This window comes from Sinocyclocheilus grahami, unplaced genomic scaffold, assembly GCF_001515645.1.
Source record: "Sinocyclocheilus grahami isolate Dianchi unplaced genomic scaffold, SAMN03320097.WGS_v1.1 scaffold564.1, whole genome shotgun sequence".
Classification (NCBI taxonomy): domain Eukaryota; kingdom Metazoa; phylum Chordata; class Actinopteri; order Cypriniformes; family Cyprinidae; genus Sinocyclocheilus; species Sinocyclocheilus grahami.
The window spans coordinates 410,899-428,858 of NW_015505743.1; the positions used below are offsets into that span (position 1 = coordinate 410,899).

The 17,960-nt window shown below is 36.0% G+C and overlaps 1 protein-coding gene across 1 annotated transcript; it reads right to left on the minus strand.

Moving 5' to 3' along the window:
* Positions 1-10,691: 10,691 nt before the first annotated feature.
* On the minus strand, positions 10,692-17,280 carry LOC107556302 (solute carrier family 52, riboflavin transporter, member 3-A). The gene is made up of 4 exons (XM_016239374.1): positions 17,123-17,280; positions 14,143-15,300; positions 13,107-13,230; positions 10,692-11,042 (listed from the first exon to the last, which is right to left on the minus strand). The coding sequence occupies exons 2-4, from the start codon at positions 15,156-15,158 to the stop codon at positions 10,830-10,832; spliced, it is 1,353 nt and encodes a 450-aa protein (XP_016094860.1). The 5' UTR covers positions 15,159-15,300; positions 17,123-17,280; the 3' UTR covers positions 10,692-10,829.
* Between the last annotated feature and the right edge of the window lie 680 nt (positions 17,281-17,960).

The following is a 17,960-nucleotide window of genomic DNA, read 5'->3' on the forward strand; positions in this document are numbered from 1 at the left end:
GTAAATAATCGTGAGCATTAATTAACACTTGTAAAAGAAGAGAGACATTTATTGTCTTTGAAGGACATTTCCTGTTGGACCTGAAGCTCTGTGTCCCTCACTGCAGTAAATATAAACGTGTCCATTAGCTGCTGTGGTTCTTTAGTCATTTTATGGGTTATAACAGGTGCCTTTATGCTTTTTTCATCAGCATTCTCACCGAATTCTGACATGTGTGACTGAGGGACTGGAACATGTGTGGAGGCTCAAATGAACCTGATTATGACCCTGGAAACATCACTGATTTGGCCAGGCATAAGATTAATTACCGCACCACCCAGGAGCACATTAGAGTGCTTTATTAGTCATATTTCCATGTTCCATGTGAAGTCAAGTCATTGACAGAGGAGGAAAAACATCCTGTATTGAGCCGTTATTTCAGATTTGTCAAAAAAGTATTCAAAAGCTTTCCAGAGTGCATGGAGAAAGAAAGGTCAGTGCCTCATTTCTGATCTATACAGTTTCAAAACCTCTCTTTTCAATCCCTCATTCACTTTTTCTCTCTCCCTGCCTCTGAAACATTAAGGTCAGCCTTTGTAAATGTTTTCATATGTGTGATTTCTTTGTATAAGGAGGCATTTTAGGCCTTAGGCAGTTCCATTAAAGCTGCAGTATGTGATTGCGAAAAGTAGACCAATCGCTTAAAACCAGCTGGCCCATAACCTTAATCCAGAATGAATAGCCTTGTCCAGGTTTGTGTGTGTGTGTGTGTGTGTGTGTGTGTGTGTGTGTGTGTGTGTGTGTGTGTGTGTGTGTGAAAATATCAGCAAAATGAAGTTTGAATGACATTTATGTTTTGTTATTTTGAACTTGGAATCACTGTAAATATCGCATGGCACAATGACATCATCACTACATCAGACAGAGATCTCTCTCTCTTTCTCTCTCTCTCTCACTCACACACACATATATTCTGGGTACAAGCTTAGCGTATTCTGCTCAGTTTTCCTCATTATCTAGATAAGGTCACTTTGTTTCTTTGTCTGAAATTTAAATGGAAATGTACCTTTATAAATATGTATGAGCATGATTGCATTCCAGCACTCAGAGTAAAAATATTTAGCATCTTTAACCATGTTTATTCAAAGGTTTATCTTTCTGCACAACTTGGACTTCAGCACATAAGCTGAAATATCGGCTGTTTGGGCTCAGGGTGACCTTGCGGAGTACGACAGCTGTTGTCAGATCTGACTGTGTTGCACAACTCTGCTGGACTTGTGCAACATGTGAAAGCTGCAGCCAGCGCAGCAGAAACATGACCGATGCAAAGTTTATACTCACGGTGAGCACAAGCCCGTGGGGGAGCGTGATGGGCTGTCAGCCTTCAGCTCCAGGTGAGGAGTTTGGGTGTTATGGCATGACAAAAGAGCAGTGAGGTAGAATAAACAGCAGTGGATCAGTGTGATTGAGCTGGGAGGCAAATGTTGGCCTGGATGTGAAAATCTCTCTATTGTCAGTGTCCTGAAATGTTTGAATTCTGTTCTTTTTCTTTATTGACCTTGCGATATTAAATTTGGTAAGGAAAGTCAGAAAGTATTAAAGGAATTGTTCAGCCAAAGAATGAAAATTCTGTCATCATTTTACTCGCACTCAAGTTGTTCCAAACTTGTATGAATTTCTTTCTTCTGCTGAACACAAAATATATTTTGAAAAATGTTAGTAACTAATCATAACAATACATCTATGCTAGTCTCGCGTAGCCAGACCTTCAGACTGACGGCTGAAGGTCTGGAATCCATGGCAACTTTCTTTGGCCAAGGCCCGCCCATGCAGCCGTTTGACCGACATGTCAAACAACCAATCACAGTTCGTTCCGTTCAGCGGCACGTTTCGGGGAGTGGAAATGTCGCCACAATAACAGACCGGTGTGTAAAACTCTCTGATGTATTTTAAAGATTCTGTGCTGCAAACTTTAAATATTTCACATACTTTTGAGAATCCAGCATTTAATTGATCCTGATAAGCGCTCGTCGTCACAGTTGTAAACATGATGGCTTTCTTCTTTCGTGAGGGGGTTTGGCGCCACGGCATCTTTGTTTCCAGGCGGAACGTTAAAGAACACGACACACACGTCTCCCGGATATCCTGTATAATTCAACCAATCCGATGACGACTTCGAAACTCCTGAAGTGTTTCCACTTTTGTGTCTCATATGCATCAGACGTTTAGCCAGCGGTCCGTGGGCGTAACGTCTGAGGCTAAGACTACATCTATGCATGAACTAAATGATCAGTATGTTTTACGTAAACTTAAATATCTCACCTATGATTGAAATTGGGTGATATTACTAAAATTTTGATTTTATCAAACACTTGCGAGTTTGTATGCATAGATCATCATGATTCATTAGTGATTAATCAAATTCAAACTTCAATGAAATCTTCAATTCTGTGCTTATTTTATTTATAAACTCTTAAAATCCATAATATAACTCTTAATTTATAAAGAGTTCAGGCAATTAGAGATCAGGATCCTCAATATGATTTTGTGATACTTTGTGACTTTGAACAGTATATCATTCATTCATTCATTCATTTGTTGCTTAATTGATTGGGAGCTTGTGCTTTCTTCAAGATAATTTTGAACTGTATATTTAGATTTATTAAAATAAATGTTCCTTAGTTTAATTTTTGTCATCTAATGCAGTTGCAATATATTTTTAAGTGTGGCTTTAACAGAATACAGGGAAGAAGACAGGTGTGTTCAGGACACCTGTTTAAAATGAGTTTAAACAGGATTTAAAATGGGTTTCATTTTAGGGTCAGAGAAAGTACACCCTTCACCTTTACTGAAGTGAAAAAAAAAACGTTTCTATGCCAGCCTGGACTGCAGTTACTTGTTATGGTTCAGGGGTCAGGGCTTTCATGGCAGCTTGTTGATTTCGTGCAAATTACCTTGTGCTGTGAAAAGCATGAGAGAGAAAGAGTGATGAACATCATAAAACTCAATGACAGTAGAAGTGACTTGTGAAAGGTGAGGATCTCTCTGAAGGTTACCATGGTGATGAGCTCATAGTGTTTGGTTGGCTCTGGTCCAAATGGACACTCTCTCCATCCTTTCATTATGTGAAAGCTGCTAGTGTCCTTTCCAGACATGGGTAAAAATCATAAATCAGCAGGATGAGATGGAAGGAGAAAAAGAATGGAGGAAGAGATGAAGGAATGGAAGGAGAGAGAAGAAGGTTGGAAAATAAATGGAGGAAGACAGAGACATATATATGTAGGATTGTAAGCATAGTCAGAGACAGAGAAGTTAAGCTTTTTTAATGCTAGTGAGGATCCTGTGAATGTGGGAGATCTCTGTACTAGTCTTAGGGGGTATTTGAGGTTCAGTGGGCTGTACTTGTTAAGTCTTCTCCTTTTATTCTCCCTGTATTTGGCTGTTTATTTGCCCTGTAAAAGTGCATTAGCTGTATTAACACCACAGTGCATAATAATTTATTCCTTCACCATCATAATAGAGCAAGGTTGTAAAAATATCAGTGAAAACTGTCTCTTTAGTGCAGGTGTGTGTAATGTGGTGTTGACTTGCGCTTCATTACCTGTTACACTATCATGATTTAAAAATATTAAGAAGGTAATTAACGTCAGTTCCATCAAGCCATTAAGTTTCCATATCATAAGATGAGTTTGACGTAAACGTCAGCAACAAAAACAGTGTTAATGTTGGATCATTCACATTTTATTTCACCGTACATTTTTATATTCACATCATACACTACCCTTTTGAAAGAAGTCTCTTATGCTGACAGAGGCAATATTTATTTGATCAAAAAAATAGTAAAAAGCATAACATTGTGAAATATTATTACAATTTTGAATATAATTTAAAATATAACTGAATCCTGTAATGGCAAAGCTGAATTTTCAGCAGTCTTCAGTGTCACGTGACCCTTCAGAAATCATTCTAATATGCTGATTTGCTGCTTAAGTAACATTGATCTTCAATGTTGAAAACAGTTATTGTTTTTGTGGAAACTAATACTTTTACTGTTTTCCAGTATACTTTGATGAATAGAAAGTAATGTAAATGTTTTATGACATTGTACATGTCTTTACTATACTTTTGATCAATTAAATACATCTTTGGTGAATAAAATCATTAATTTATTTTTTACAAATATTACTGAAACCCAGACATTTTTTAGGACAACAACAACACAAACATAATCAATGGAACTGAGAAGTTCTGAAATGTTTTGTTGTATTAGTTGGTTTGTTTCAATTCAAAACGGCAAAATTTGGTTCGATATTATCGGAATATAAAAATATGGATATAAAATTAACTTTAAGATGACACGCTCATGTAACTTTCAAAAGCTATGTTGTTTTATATTGAATGGCTGTACAAGCTGTTATAGAAATGCTTCCCTAAATTAAAGTACATAAACATCAATATTGAATATGGTCAAATGAGTGAGAAATTATCAAGATTTTTGTATTACCCAGATATATTGTTGAGAAATGTTGTATTACCTCTAGAATGCCCTCGTAACGCATTTCCATGAGATGATGGCTAAATGCTGCTGAAGTTCTGTTGCATTAATGTGCCACGCTCATGCTAATACAGTTCACACGCTATTTTCCAGATGTGCCTGTCGTCAAGGTCATCCGAACCCACTAACACAGTTTCAATTAGTACTCAGGCAGCCTGGAGGGGAATTTCTTAGTTCTAATCCTCATTAGAGACAAATAAAACTACTGATGAAGAATATATCAGGTGAAGTGACAGAACTGCAAGCAGTATTTATCTCTTCCATCTTTTTAAACCTCCATTTTCTACAATGAATGATCTTTAAAACCCTCAGAAAAGTCTGTTGAGGGTATCCTCAAACAATGCACGTCAAACAAAGATTTACTGACCTAAAAAATGTACTGACCGCAACAGACCTCAGATACTTTCAACCATAATTGAGCAATAATGAAGTCACTACAACAGACTAACGGCTTCTCACTTCCTCACTGTGTTTCACATCCTAAACGGTCCCCATATGTCCCAACACACACCCTCAGCAACTAAAGGTTCCCAGGGGCCTTAGTTGACCCTCGCTGAACCTCTCTGGTACAATAAAGGGGAGGAAACATTTACATCTGCCAGACAGTGTGAATGACACAGAGCGCAGTTTATTAAAACGTCATCAATGTTCACGCTAGCGTGACGCTTAAACAGCTGAGCACAGAAAAGACCAAACAGCTGATTCGGATGCAGCGGATGATACAGAAGCACTAAAAAGGCATTATGCCACAATAAGCCAGTGTTTCATAATGATGGATTTTGTAACATATCTTAAATTATTGGATGGCAGGAAAAGTATTGTTTTGCTTCATTACAATTACTTCTCTTCTGACAGGAAAAGAAAATGACACTCCAACTTACTGTTTCTCAACTAATGCGTCCCAAACATTGCAGGTCTGAAATTATAATCAATCAAACTCTGCATTAGTTTGATGCAAATTCATTTCTCACTTGGTATACTACAGTTTAGTTATATTAGAGTTCCCCTATTATGGGTAATGAAAAGTTCATACTTTGGTTTTGGCAGTCCCCAACAACAGGTTGACATGCATGCAAGGTCAAAAAAACCTTTAATTTTCTTATAATATGCATTTATTTTTACCTTACTTGCTCAACGACTCCCAAACGATTCGCTCAAAGATTAATTTTTCTAAACCCCTGCTTTGCGTGACGCTAATCTGCGGTGTTTGGTCCGATTGGTCTCATTTTCATTTCATCTTGCCTGTAATGCCTGAAAAAGTAGCATTTGTGAGCGCAGTGGTGCTTTGTGTACAGCGTTACTGGGGAAACCGCTATTTTTACCGTTCCAAAAGCGCACCTAGTGGCAAAGAATGAATTTGCATTTTCATTAAGACCAACGGGAAAAGATGAACAAGTGGGCGGGCAATATGCTAATGTTTCATGTTGAGTCAACATGAAACGGCTTGGGATTCGTTTTAAAAACTACTTGTTTCAATGATTCAGAGTCGACTCTTTCTTTTGAGAGACAATAACTTTATACACGGTGCACTTTCAGATTTAAAACTTTGCAGGATGTTTTCATTCACTTAGAGATATGATACACACTGCATGAAAGGTATTTTTCAAAAATCCATAATAGGGGCACTTTAATATAAATAATATTAGTATATAATACTATATTACAACAATATTTGTGTTTGTTCCATGTGTTAGGCTGGTAAATCACACTTCTGTTTTTTGGTAAATACACTACTGTTCAAAAGTTTGTTGTCACTAAGAATTTTTAAAATAAATTATTTCATTTTTATTCAGCATTGATGCACTAAACTGATCAAAAGTGACAGTAAAGACATTACAGTGTTACAAAAGATTTCTATTTCAAATAAATGCTGTTCTTTTGAACTTTCTATTCATCAAAGAACAAAATGTATCACTATCAATATTCAGCAACACTGTTAACATTGATAATAATAAGAAATGTTTCTTAAGAACCAAATCACATATTAGAATCACATATTTCATGTGACACTGAAGACTAAAGTAATCGCTGCTGAAAATTCAGCTTTGCCATCTCAGGAATAAATTACATTTTAAAAATTGAATTTCTATCACTGTTTTTTAAAAAGTAATATATCACAGTATTACTGTTTGAAGTGTTTTTTTTATCAATAAATGTTGCATCTGTGAAAGACATATGAATCTTCTTTCAAAAACTTAAATCCTACTTTTGAAACCCCAACTTTTGAACAGCAGTGTATATTTAAATTTTGTTTTAATAACTATCATTTTTGTACAATAAATTTTGGCACTGAGTTGGATCACCACTTGGTATGTATTGTAAAATCTAAATCCTGAAGCAAAATATTTTAAACGAAATAGCAAACTATCACTATTTATTCCCACTTTACTCTACACTGAATTACTACTAATTCAATAATACCAAAACCCATCAAGGTCAGTGTGAGCTTACGAATCTTCAGAAGAGTGGCATAGAAAGCTTTCTCACTGTCTTCCCACCTTAGCATCCCATGTTCTCTTATTCACTGAACTGGAGAACATCAGCGTGTCACTTTTCTGTTCACAGGCAGCGTGTTCAGCTAGTTGAGTCTCGGCTGATGGGCTAGGAGACTTAAGGGCATGTTGATGTTGTTGAAGTTTGGTCCAGAGCAGATGGAACTCGCAGCAGTGATTTTTAAAGGGCCCTCAACCCTCTGCAGCTCTCACGTGACCAAAAAGAAGGAAACCAGGTGGCTATGCGCTCTTGGACCAGCTGGAAGAGTGAAAGACCATCTGACTCTTAGCCAGAGAATCATACACTCTCCTCAGCAAACACTTTGCATGTCAATACCATAGCAGCACAAAGGGACAGAGAGAGAGACAGAAAGACATAGATCCAAGAAATTGAGCTAATTATCCTGGTACTCGGCTATTTCTACCCCATTTTTCACAGCTGAACAATTGGGCCCTTAAGTGGATAAACCAGCACAGAAAGTGGTTGATGAGCATCTTCAGCTCATAAAGTGACTCACAGTGAGTGTTTTAACAGTCTGAATCTGTGGTTTGTCCTTTATATACACAGATCCTAGATGAAAAGCAATCCAGATTTTTTAAAATAAAAATTAGAAATTCAGATTCACTGATTTTATTCTCTCTCTCTCTCTCTCTCTCTATACATATACCGTGTATTGTCAATATTTGAACTGTCTCACAGACAGACCCATATGATCCTCAGATGTTTCTTTGTGGAAATCAGGATGCTGATTACAGTGAGAAGGAGGCATCTGCATGATCTCCTGACCTCTGACCCTTAGGCTTTGCGTAGAGGGTAATTTAGTCAAGCATTCCTGAGTGCCCAAGAATCAGGGTCAGCAGCTGACACCACTCTCTCCTTTACTCTCCATGTCGCTCTCTTTGTCTGTTTCTTGAATCCCTCAGGACGAGTGTTGTAACACTGCTCATTTTTTGTTTCTCTTTATTAGTTAACCATTTCTGGCAGTCTAATCACCTGTCGGGACTCTGGCATAGCAGATTTGACTGTATAACCTAGCCAAAGGTCAGTTTTTGGACGATTTCTCAGGGTACATGTGTAATTTTGGGCTGATTTGCATTGTTGGATTTTGTATTTTGTCTCTGTGAGGATGTTGAATCAACATACAGCACCCATTTTGGCATTTGAAAGCTTGACTAAATTAGTCAAAATAGTCAAATACTGCAAAAAAGGATTTTCCTACTCAATATTTTTGTCTTGTTTTGCCGTAAAAATAAGCAAAATGACACAAGATAGTATTTTTTTCTGAAAAATTAATATATATATATATAATATATATATATATATTAATTAAAAAGTCAAAACTAAGAAGAAATCTCTGCCAAAGGTAAGAAAAATAATCTTGCTTTCCCTTTGAATTAAGTTTTTTTTTACCACATTGGCAGATATTTTTCTCACTTAATTTTGATATATTTTTCAGAACACAAAACTTAATATCTTAAGTAATTTTGCTTCTCATTTGGTAAATGAATCTTGATTTAAGAATGTTTAGATATTCGTACTGGAAAAACGAGACAAAAATTTGTTTAGTTTTTTTTTTGCAGTGAACATGTAAGAGGCCAGATGGGTTAGAGGCTGTCATTAGTGCTTTGTGTATTTCTCCTTATTGATAGCAGTCGGTTGACTCAGAAAAGGATGTGGTCTGGTGGACGTCTAAGGATTCAAAATCTAGACTGCTAGCTCAAGAGATGCCAGACTGATTCTAAAATGTGCAATTTGGGGATTTGTTCAGATCACAATTTGTACCCTTGAGCAAGGCATTGAATCTTGAATCGTATCTGCAAGTTGCTCGGGATGAAACTCAATAAAAGTTTCCACTAAATGGCAAGTATTTGGTAGTAACGACTAAAAAAAGTGTTTGCGAAGACCTGAGGCTTCTCTCTTCCTAAAAAAAACAGTAGTAAAAAGATTTATTACTCAAAGCTTTTCAACACTATGTATCTTGTAGCCATCTGGTGGTCAAAATATGAAATAGTACCTAACAAACGGATGTGTCCCATTACAGCTGCTTCACACTTAATTCTGCAACTGATTCTATATTTCAATTATTTAATTTTATTGATTTAGAAGTAAACGCATGGTATTATTTTAGAAATAAAAGTCACTGTCAAAGTGATTCAGTTGTGTCTGTGGATTGGCACTCAAATAATTCAAATGATTAAAAAAAATCATAAATAAAATCTACAGTCTGTCTATTTTAACCATGCCCCAGTCCTGGCTTCAATTGTTATTTCATAGTCAGATGAACATCGAGCTTCATAAATAAATTCATAAATAATAATAATTAATTTTAAAAAAAAAGTAAACTGCACTGGGGTTTGCTCATTTTGAACAAGATACTAAAGCAGTCATGTGGTTCTCAGATGAATGAGGTTTTGGGTGTCATAGATCACATGCTTTTGTCAAAAGTGACTATATCTCTGATACAATGTTTTAGTGTGATTTTTTTTAACCTGCGGAGGTTTTTATGTCAAATGTTACATCACAAACATTTGGCTTGATTTATTTATTTATTCATTCATTTTAAATATCATTTTTGGAGCTGCTGTCAGTAACACCCTCCTACAGTAGTTCACTCTGAAACCACAGGCTGTCTGCAAAAGAGCATTACCATAAAAATAAAATATACAGCAAATGAGCGCCATCTAGTGATGACATAGAAGTCATGACGGTTGACATGTTCTGTTGACTGTCACAAAAAATGTGTCTCTCACTTTATAAAAACAAACAAATATCATGTGTACAGCAGTGCACTTACAGTCTATGGGACAAGAAACTGCATTATAATAAATGTTAAAAAGGTTTTGAAAGTAAAGCAAGAAGACTTACAAGTTAAATGAGATAAATATCCTTAACTAGTTTTATCAAAAACTCCTGCTGTGACCATGCGAAGTCATTAAACCATGAAGCTTTTACCTAATAGGAGCAGAAAGGGACTGTTTACACAGAGAACAATACACCCACGTGAGTCTATTGTGAGCGCTGATTGAGAGACGAGCCAAAATTATTATCTGTGATAATTGACAACACACCACAGAATCTGAATAGTGCTTTACTCGTTAGAGTAAACATTAATTTAACAGAAAACATTAATTTAGTAGTATTTACAATATTAAATAATTTATTGATATAATTAGTGCTGTCAAACGATTAATCGCATCCAAAATAAACGTTTTTGTTTAAATAATATATGAGTGTGTACTGTGTATATTTATTATGTATATATAAATACAAACACATGCATGTATATATTTAAGAAAAATATGTTATGTTTATATATTAAATATATTTTTGTATAATATAAAATCTAATAATATAAATTTATAAATGTATTTACATGTAAATATTTTCAAAATATATACTGTGTGTATTTATATATACATAATAAATAAACACAGTACACATACATATATTATGTAAACAAAAACTTTAATTTTGGATGCGATTAATCGCATTTAATCATTTGACAGCACTAATAATCATAAGATGTTGCTATAATATTGGACTGGTCATACTACATAAGTGATCCAGAAACACTTGTAGATATTTCCAGATATCATTAAGTCTCAACATCATAAATAATAATCCAAAATAATTTAAAAATTTTTTTTTACAAATGTTAAGTTAATGTGAAAAGAAAACAGAAGAGCATCAAAACAGTTGTAAGGAGTTCCAAATAAGTGCCAAATATTCATTAAACAATATGTCACAATCATTAGCTCAGTAAGCAGTAGTTTATTCCCCTGTTAGTCTTATTAAACCCTTATCATAATGGGCATATGGTGTTGCAAGCGTCTCCCGATTGGAAAAGATGATAGATGTTAACCAGGGGAAACATAATGACGGAGCCCAACAAAGAGCCTGCTTGAACTGCTGCTCCACACCAGACGAGGGCGCTGTGACTCCGGTCCCTCAGAATCACACCCACCATCACCTTCACATAGGACAGCAGACCAGTGAAGAACACCCATGACAAAACCTGAAATAAGTTCAAAACACAAAAAAAGAGGCAAATGGGTCGTCGGTGCTTGTCAGACTGAAATAAAATATTTTAAGGTTAAATAATAGAAAGGAACTGTCATGTCTGTAACAAAAGATAAAAGTGGTCAGTTATCAGGGTAATTATGAGAAAGCACTAGTATATCTCACCTCAGCCCAGAATTACTCAGCTCAGCATTACTAGCAGTGTTGGGGAAAGTTACTTTTAAAAGTAATGCATTACAATATTGCGTTACTCCATAAAAAAGTAACTAATTACGTTACTTAGTTACTTTTTATGGAAAGTAATGCGTTACGTTACTTTTGCGTTACTTTTTAAATCTGGACAGGGCTTGCTTGTTTGTTTTAAAATAAAAAAGTTCTATTTTTGGCAAATATAAAAATCTTTTCACACCAAAAGTGAAATGAATAAGCCTCAGGCTGAAGGGAAAGTACATTTACGTCCGTACAGTAGAATGCGGAAGAAGAAATTTCAACACACTTCAGCAATAAAAAAGACACAAATGTTTGTCTAGAGTAATTTGTGCTTATTAGTACGGTTGAACTGGATCATCGAAGGTCAGAAGCAAAGACATTGGTTAATAGAATGGAATTCAATACATAAAGGATATTTGTGTTGTTTAACATTTAATTATTGCAGGTTTGCATCATATTCTGAGTTGCATTATTTTTATTCATTTTGAGGAATACAGAATCTGTGTGTTTGTTTTTTGTGAGTGAGATGAATGAATGCATATTCATATTTATTTTAGAACTACAGAAACATCTTCTGATTTCTCTCAGCATGGCGACACCAGAGCTGTCAATCAATACATTGGAAAAAAAAAGTAACTTGCCTTACTTATTTGAAAAAGTAACTCAGATATTCTCTTGTAAATTAAAAAGTAATGCGTTACTTTACTAGTTACTAGAAAAAGTAATCTGATTACATAACTCGCGTTACTTGTAATGCGTTACCCCCAACACTGATTATGTTGTCGCCATATTTATTTACCATGTTTATGTGATGGTGGTCATATTTTTATGACCACCATCTAGTGGTCATAAGTGGTCTAGTGGTCACAAAAAGGAATAGCACCTTCCAAAGTGCTGTGGTTCCCAAACCTGTCCTGGAGGAGCCCCTGCCCTGCACATTTTGTATGTCTCCCTAATCAGACACACCCAATGTAGTTCTTGCAGTTTCTACTAACGAGCTGATCAGTGGAATCAGGTGTGTTAGATAAGGGAGACATACAAAAGGTGCAGGGCAGAGGGGCCTCCAGGACATTAAGTGTCATTCGCTCAGTTATGTCATTTTTAATGCAAATATGACATTATTTGACCTAACCCTACCCCTACCCTTACCCCTAACCATAGCCCATAACAAAGACATCTCAAACAATGTCATCTTTGCATTAAAAATTACATAACTGAGCGAATGACACTTAATGACAGTTGTCAAACATGCATAAAAAACCTTCATATTCATGATATGTGTCATGTCATAATTATGTAGGTGTCATGCCATGATTATGAAGGTGTCATGTCAGTCTTATGCACACCCCTTCAAGTAAAGTGTAACCAAATATTCTCTTGTAAATTAAAAAGTAATGCGTTACTTTACTAGTTACTTGAAAAAAGTCATCTGATTACGTAACTCGCGTTACTTGTAATGCGTTACCCCCAACACTGATTACTAGTGATGCAAACACTTGACTTTGAAACTAGGGAGCTGTTTGGCACATGGGTCTGGATTTCTCTAGTGTTTCAGGATTATACCAAATCCAGCATTAATCATTTGTGATGTTCACTAGGCTTCATTCGTATTTGGAATGTACCTTATTTATGAGAGATTATCATAATTGTTTCTTTATGTATGCTGTATTAGCTACGACTATTTTACATTTGTTTTATTTGTTGCCTCAGGAACAAAACTTTTGACAAACCATTTACATGAATCTTTTAAGATTTCATTCCGAATAGAATAAATAGTAGATTCATTATATGCAAAACATTTAGACAGAATATTCTAGAAATGGGCTGATTACATTAAAAAGTAACTCACTATTATAGCGTTCCCTAGAGGTGTATCTTGGAGTAATGGGCAGGGACTCATGGCAGCCATGGCCATATTGTAGCCTCCAAAAACAGAGCCCAGCAGACACAGGATGCCAAGAAATACTAATGAACTGGAAGAGAATTATATACTCACTGTTAGTCAAACTGCAATTCTAAACCTTGAAATGTGCTTTAAAGTGAATATTGTGGGTTAAATACAGAAAATAATATAGACTCATCCCTCAGATGTAAATGTAAATGCACTTAGAATAGAAGACAGGCAATATAGACAGAGGGATTAACAGAAGAAACGTGAAGGTAAAGTTTTGGTTAAAACACGTCACTATTAAAAAAAACTGATAAACTCATGCTTATGCACTCTATACATAATTATTGTATTATATAAAATAATGTGTATGTATATGTATCTCATGTATACATAAAATATAGATATTTTTATAAAACAATATATATATATATATATATATATATATATATATATATATATATATAGTACAGCAGCAGATCTTGCCTTTAGCTTCGAGATCATGTTTTTCTCTGAGTCATCAGACACGCTCTTGTTGGTGAGGAGTCTTCTGGCCAGGTGCTGCTTGTAGTAGCGCTCAAACACGTCCTTCTCCTGCATGAACCTGAACAGCACCATGGCTTTATCCAAGATCGACTCCACCTCCTGCTCCGTCAGCTAAACGAGAGACAAACCACAGACATACACCTTAGATCAACACCCAAATTTATATATATATATATATATATATATATATTCTTTTTAATAGTTATGTTTATACAGTGTGATCTAGCCCTTTGCTAGGATTCCATATTTTTTCATGTATTTTGATACACTGAGGGATTCAATATTTATGGCAAATGATGGCAGGCCTCAGATGTCATAAAGTTGTTTTTAACCTGGAATATATCTTTAAACACACAGTTTATCTGCTTAATAGAACACAAATTAAATGCAGAATGGTAATAAAATGGTAAATAAATGTAAGATTATTAGATTGTAATTAAAGTAGAGATACCGTTTAGGGTAAAACATGGCAATGATGCAGGCCACTGGATTGGCTACCGCCGACAGAGCAGCTGACAGGTGATAGGCTATATTTCCATATGGTATACAGGAGAATGTTTGCACTGAGGGCAGCAGTCCGTTTGTTGCACCGTTCACCCACAAAACCATAATATAGATAAATGCCAGCTGATAGCCGGAGTGCAGTGGTTTAGAAAGCAGCACTGTACTTCTCATCTTTTCCTCTTCGTCTGGACTGTTTGTCTTTGGATTGGGGTCCACGGGGCCTTCCAAACCCCTGCAGACTGTTGCAACAGCATCTGAGTCCGGGACGAGATTTTCAGTGGATAGTTCAAATGTACGAGGCATGCGGTTTAATATGATGAAGGAGCCCAGGCTTATTGCTGTCATTACGGCCAGGAAGGAGAAGAAGATCTCAGTGGAGAAATAAGGAGGGAGGTACTGTGTCTCCACAATGAAGATTGGAGGTCCGGGCTCTGTGAGGTTATCTGACACATGAGACACATTGACGCATTTTGACATCCCGACCCCTTGTGCCAGGGCCACCAGGCCTGGAACCAGACCACTCAGACCTTCTCCAATGAAGTATGTGGTGATGTATTTGGCTGGAAGTTGCATCATGAATGGCAGGAAGGTGACAGATGAGGTGCAGTCGACTAGAGCTAGAAAAAACGTGAGAATGAAAAATGCTGTGCTACGCGGTTGCCCAAGGATCACGGTGGTGTTCTTCCAAAACACAGCAAGTAGGATGCAAGCTACAACACCGATCGACAGGACCGCATAGATGACCAGATGTTCACGTAGTCGCCCGGGACAGAACTTGTGTGCCAGGGTCACCAGCAGAGGGCCTAAGTTGGCAAGCTGAATGATGACTGTGAGGTACGAGGGCAAGTCCCAACCCTCTGGCAGAACATTGACTATCAGAGGAAGCTCCACCCACAAGCCATTAATGGACACCCAGGAGCCCAGACCGAAAGCACATGCCAAGGCATGGATGTACAGAGGCATGCTGAACAGCTGGTTGAAATGTAGAAATATCTGATGTCAGACAACTCCTTTCAACTTCAGTATTGTAAAGAGTGTGATGCCACTTCAGTTCGGCTATGTTTGGATGTCTTCTTTTCTTGCCTTTGTGAAGACATCTGATTACCTTTAGTGAGAAACAGAAAATAAATATTCAAGGTCCAGACCAAGTAATTAAGTAGCAATTATATATCTAGATAGATAGATAGATTTATTATTGCAAATTAAGAGAATTTATTATGAATAGATTTTTTGTAACTACAAGTATTTACTGTCAATTTTATATATTATATATAGAGAGAGAATTTATATATAGAATTGTATTCAATTCAACTAATTATATAACACGTTTCATGCAATACAAAGTACAAGTGCAACATAGCAATAAAAAGATCATAAACAGATATTGCAACAGTAAAATGTGAATTGCTGGATTAATATGGCTTGTTAATTGTTTAAAAAAAACATTTTTTATATTTAAAAGTTATAATATAATAATAATGTAATGTATAATTATATAATAACTTTATTTATTTATTTATTTTACAATCAAAGACTTAACATTCAAATTAGGGCTGCACGATATTGGGAAAAAAACTCACATTGCAATATTTTGTTTTTCTGCGATATATATTGCGATATGAAAAAAAAAATCACCAGATGACTTGAATTGCTCTATTTGGAAAAAAATAATAATAATCAATGATTGGGCTGATTTTGTAGAAATCAGCATAGAAAATAAACAAATTACAAGCATAGATAAATATAATAGAACAAAGATACAAATTAAATAAACGGTGCTTCATATTTTTCAGTCTATAATTTTTCAAGTCTAACAGTATTCAGGTATAGAAATTGAATAATCAAACGTAAAATAACACTGCATAGTCTTCCCTGTATAAATTAAATCTAATAAATTTGTGTTAAAGCTACAAAAGTGTTTTTTCTCTCTGTGTTTTGTTGTTTGATAAACATTCATGACACAGAAAGCGACAGGAACATTAAACTGCTGTGAATATACTGTTACACATCCATTTTCTTTCTCAATTGTCCACCTTCACCTAAGCCATAAGCAACTGTGTTTACAAGGATACTTCCAGAGACATGCATTTTGACATACGCGGTACGACGCTATAAAATACTATAAAACCCATTATAATCAGTGATACTACTGTCTATACTAAATGTGGCGCGGCGCACAAATCCCCGACAGTAAACTGATGCCGTGGTCTAATTTATGACGTACTGACACAAAGTGCAAATTATTTGCAGTGGTCGCTTTGTCGCGTCCAGTGTAGACAGACTTTAGCGGTGCCGGGCAGTGTAGACACGTTGTCTGTGTGTGAGCAAAGAAAACGATCAGTATAAAAATAACGCTCAGTAGCGTAAACATCGCACATCCTGCGATGTGACTATCGCAGATGCGCACATCGCAATATCGATGCTGAAACGATATATCGTGCGGCCCTAATTAAAACTTAAACTTCTTCCCCGTCTTCCCAGCAGGCACCTTGATATCAATTTGATATCAACTGTAACATGAGTTTAAATTCAGTTTGGATGGCAATTGATAATTGGGTAAAAATAGGAAGTTAATCCCACACTGAAATTGGTTTCATGTATATGCAGGACAATATGTTTGATGTTCAAGTTACATAAAATGTAAACTCCATGTCAAGTTATTACATCAGTTTGATTTGCATATTTGACCTGTTTTTTGACGCCAATTTTGATGTCAATTTGATGTCTTTTCAACATCAGTTGTCCTGTGGGTTAAGTCAAAGACAACCAGATTTGCGCAAATGTAACATGATAACAGTAGCGACATGGTAAAAATATTCAGTCAGCATTTTTCAGCTCTAGCAAAAATCTGATGCCAGTAACACAGGACAAAAGATTGATTTATGTGCTACCTCACTGAAGGAGCATTAAACAAATACAATACTCACATTACTGCTGAGGCAATGAGCCAGACTGAACACGCTCTTCTTCCTCAACAGACATTAGTGCGTGCTATATGTACAGTCATGGAAACGGCTATCATTCCCCGGTCTGGTGTCCCGTTGTTACCGGTTAACTTCTCAACTGTCCACAATGATATGTGATTTTTAACCTCAGCATACGTGTGTGGGTGGGTCTGTCTCTCTCATGAAGGTCATCCCGCTCTAATGAGGTGCATTACTCTTTGGTCACATGACAGGCTTCACAAAAAAGCAATTTTAGCAGATCCAGTTCTTCTGTGAAACTCGTTGTACTACAGCATTGACATCAAGATGTAAAGTGTGCATCCACAGTGTTCAGTAAATAGTAAAAATTTGACTTATAGGCCTGCCGTGCCTCCGAGATGTATCATGATCATTTAATTGTGAACAGAATATTCTCTCTTTTGTGGCAAGTACTTTGAACCTATTCAATAATCATATCTGTCTTCAAGATGAAAAAAATGTAGGGCACATTCACATAATATTTGAGCTATAGTCCTGGACTCTGAAGTCAGTCTTCAGTGGAACTTTGAACACTCATATTAGGACACTTTGAACATTTTACTAAATATTAAACTTATTTTATTTTCTTTGTGATCGTAGGTAAAATCAAGGTTAACAAATCAAAACATCACAAGCCATTTTGACTTTAAAGCTTATTCAGGCACAGCATACAGTATAAGTGCAGCTTCCTATATGGTGTGGCCTACATGTACAACCCCTATTACTGATTAACAGCTTTCGTTAGGCTTTGAACTTGTACCTAAAAAAGAAAGATTTAATATAACTATTACCACATTAAATA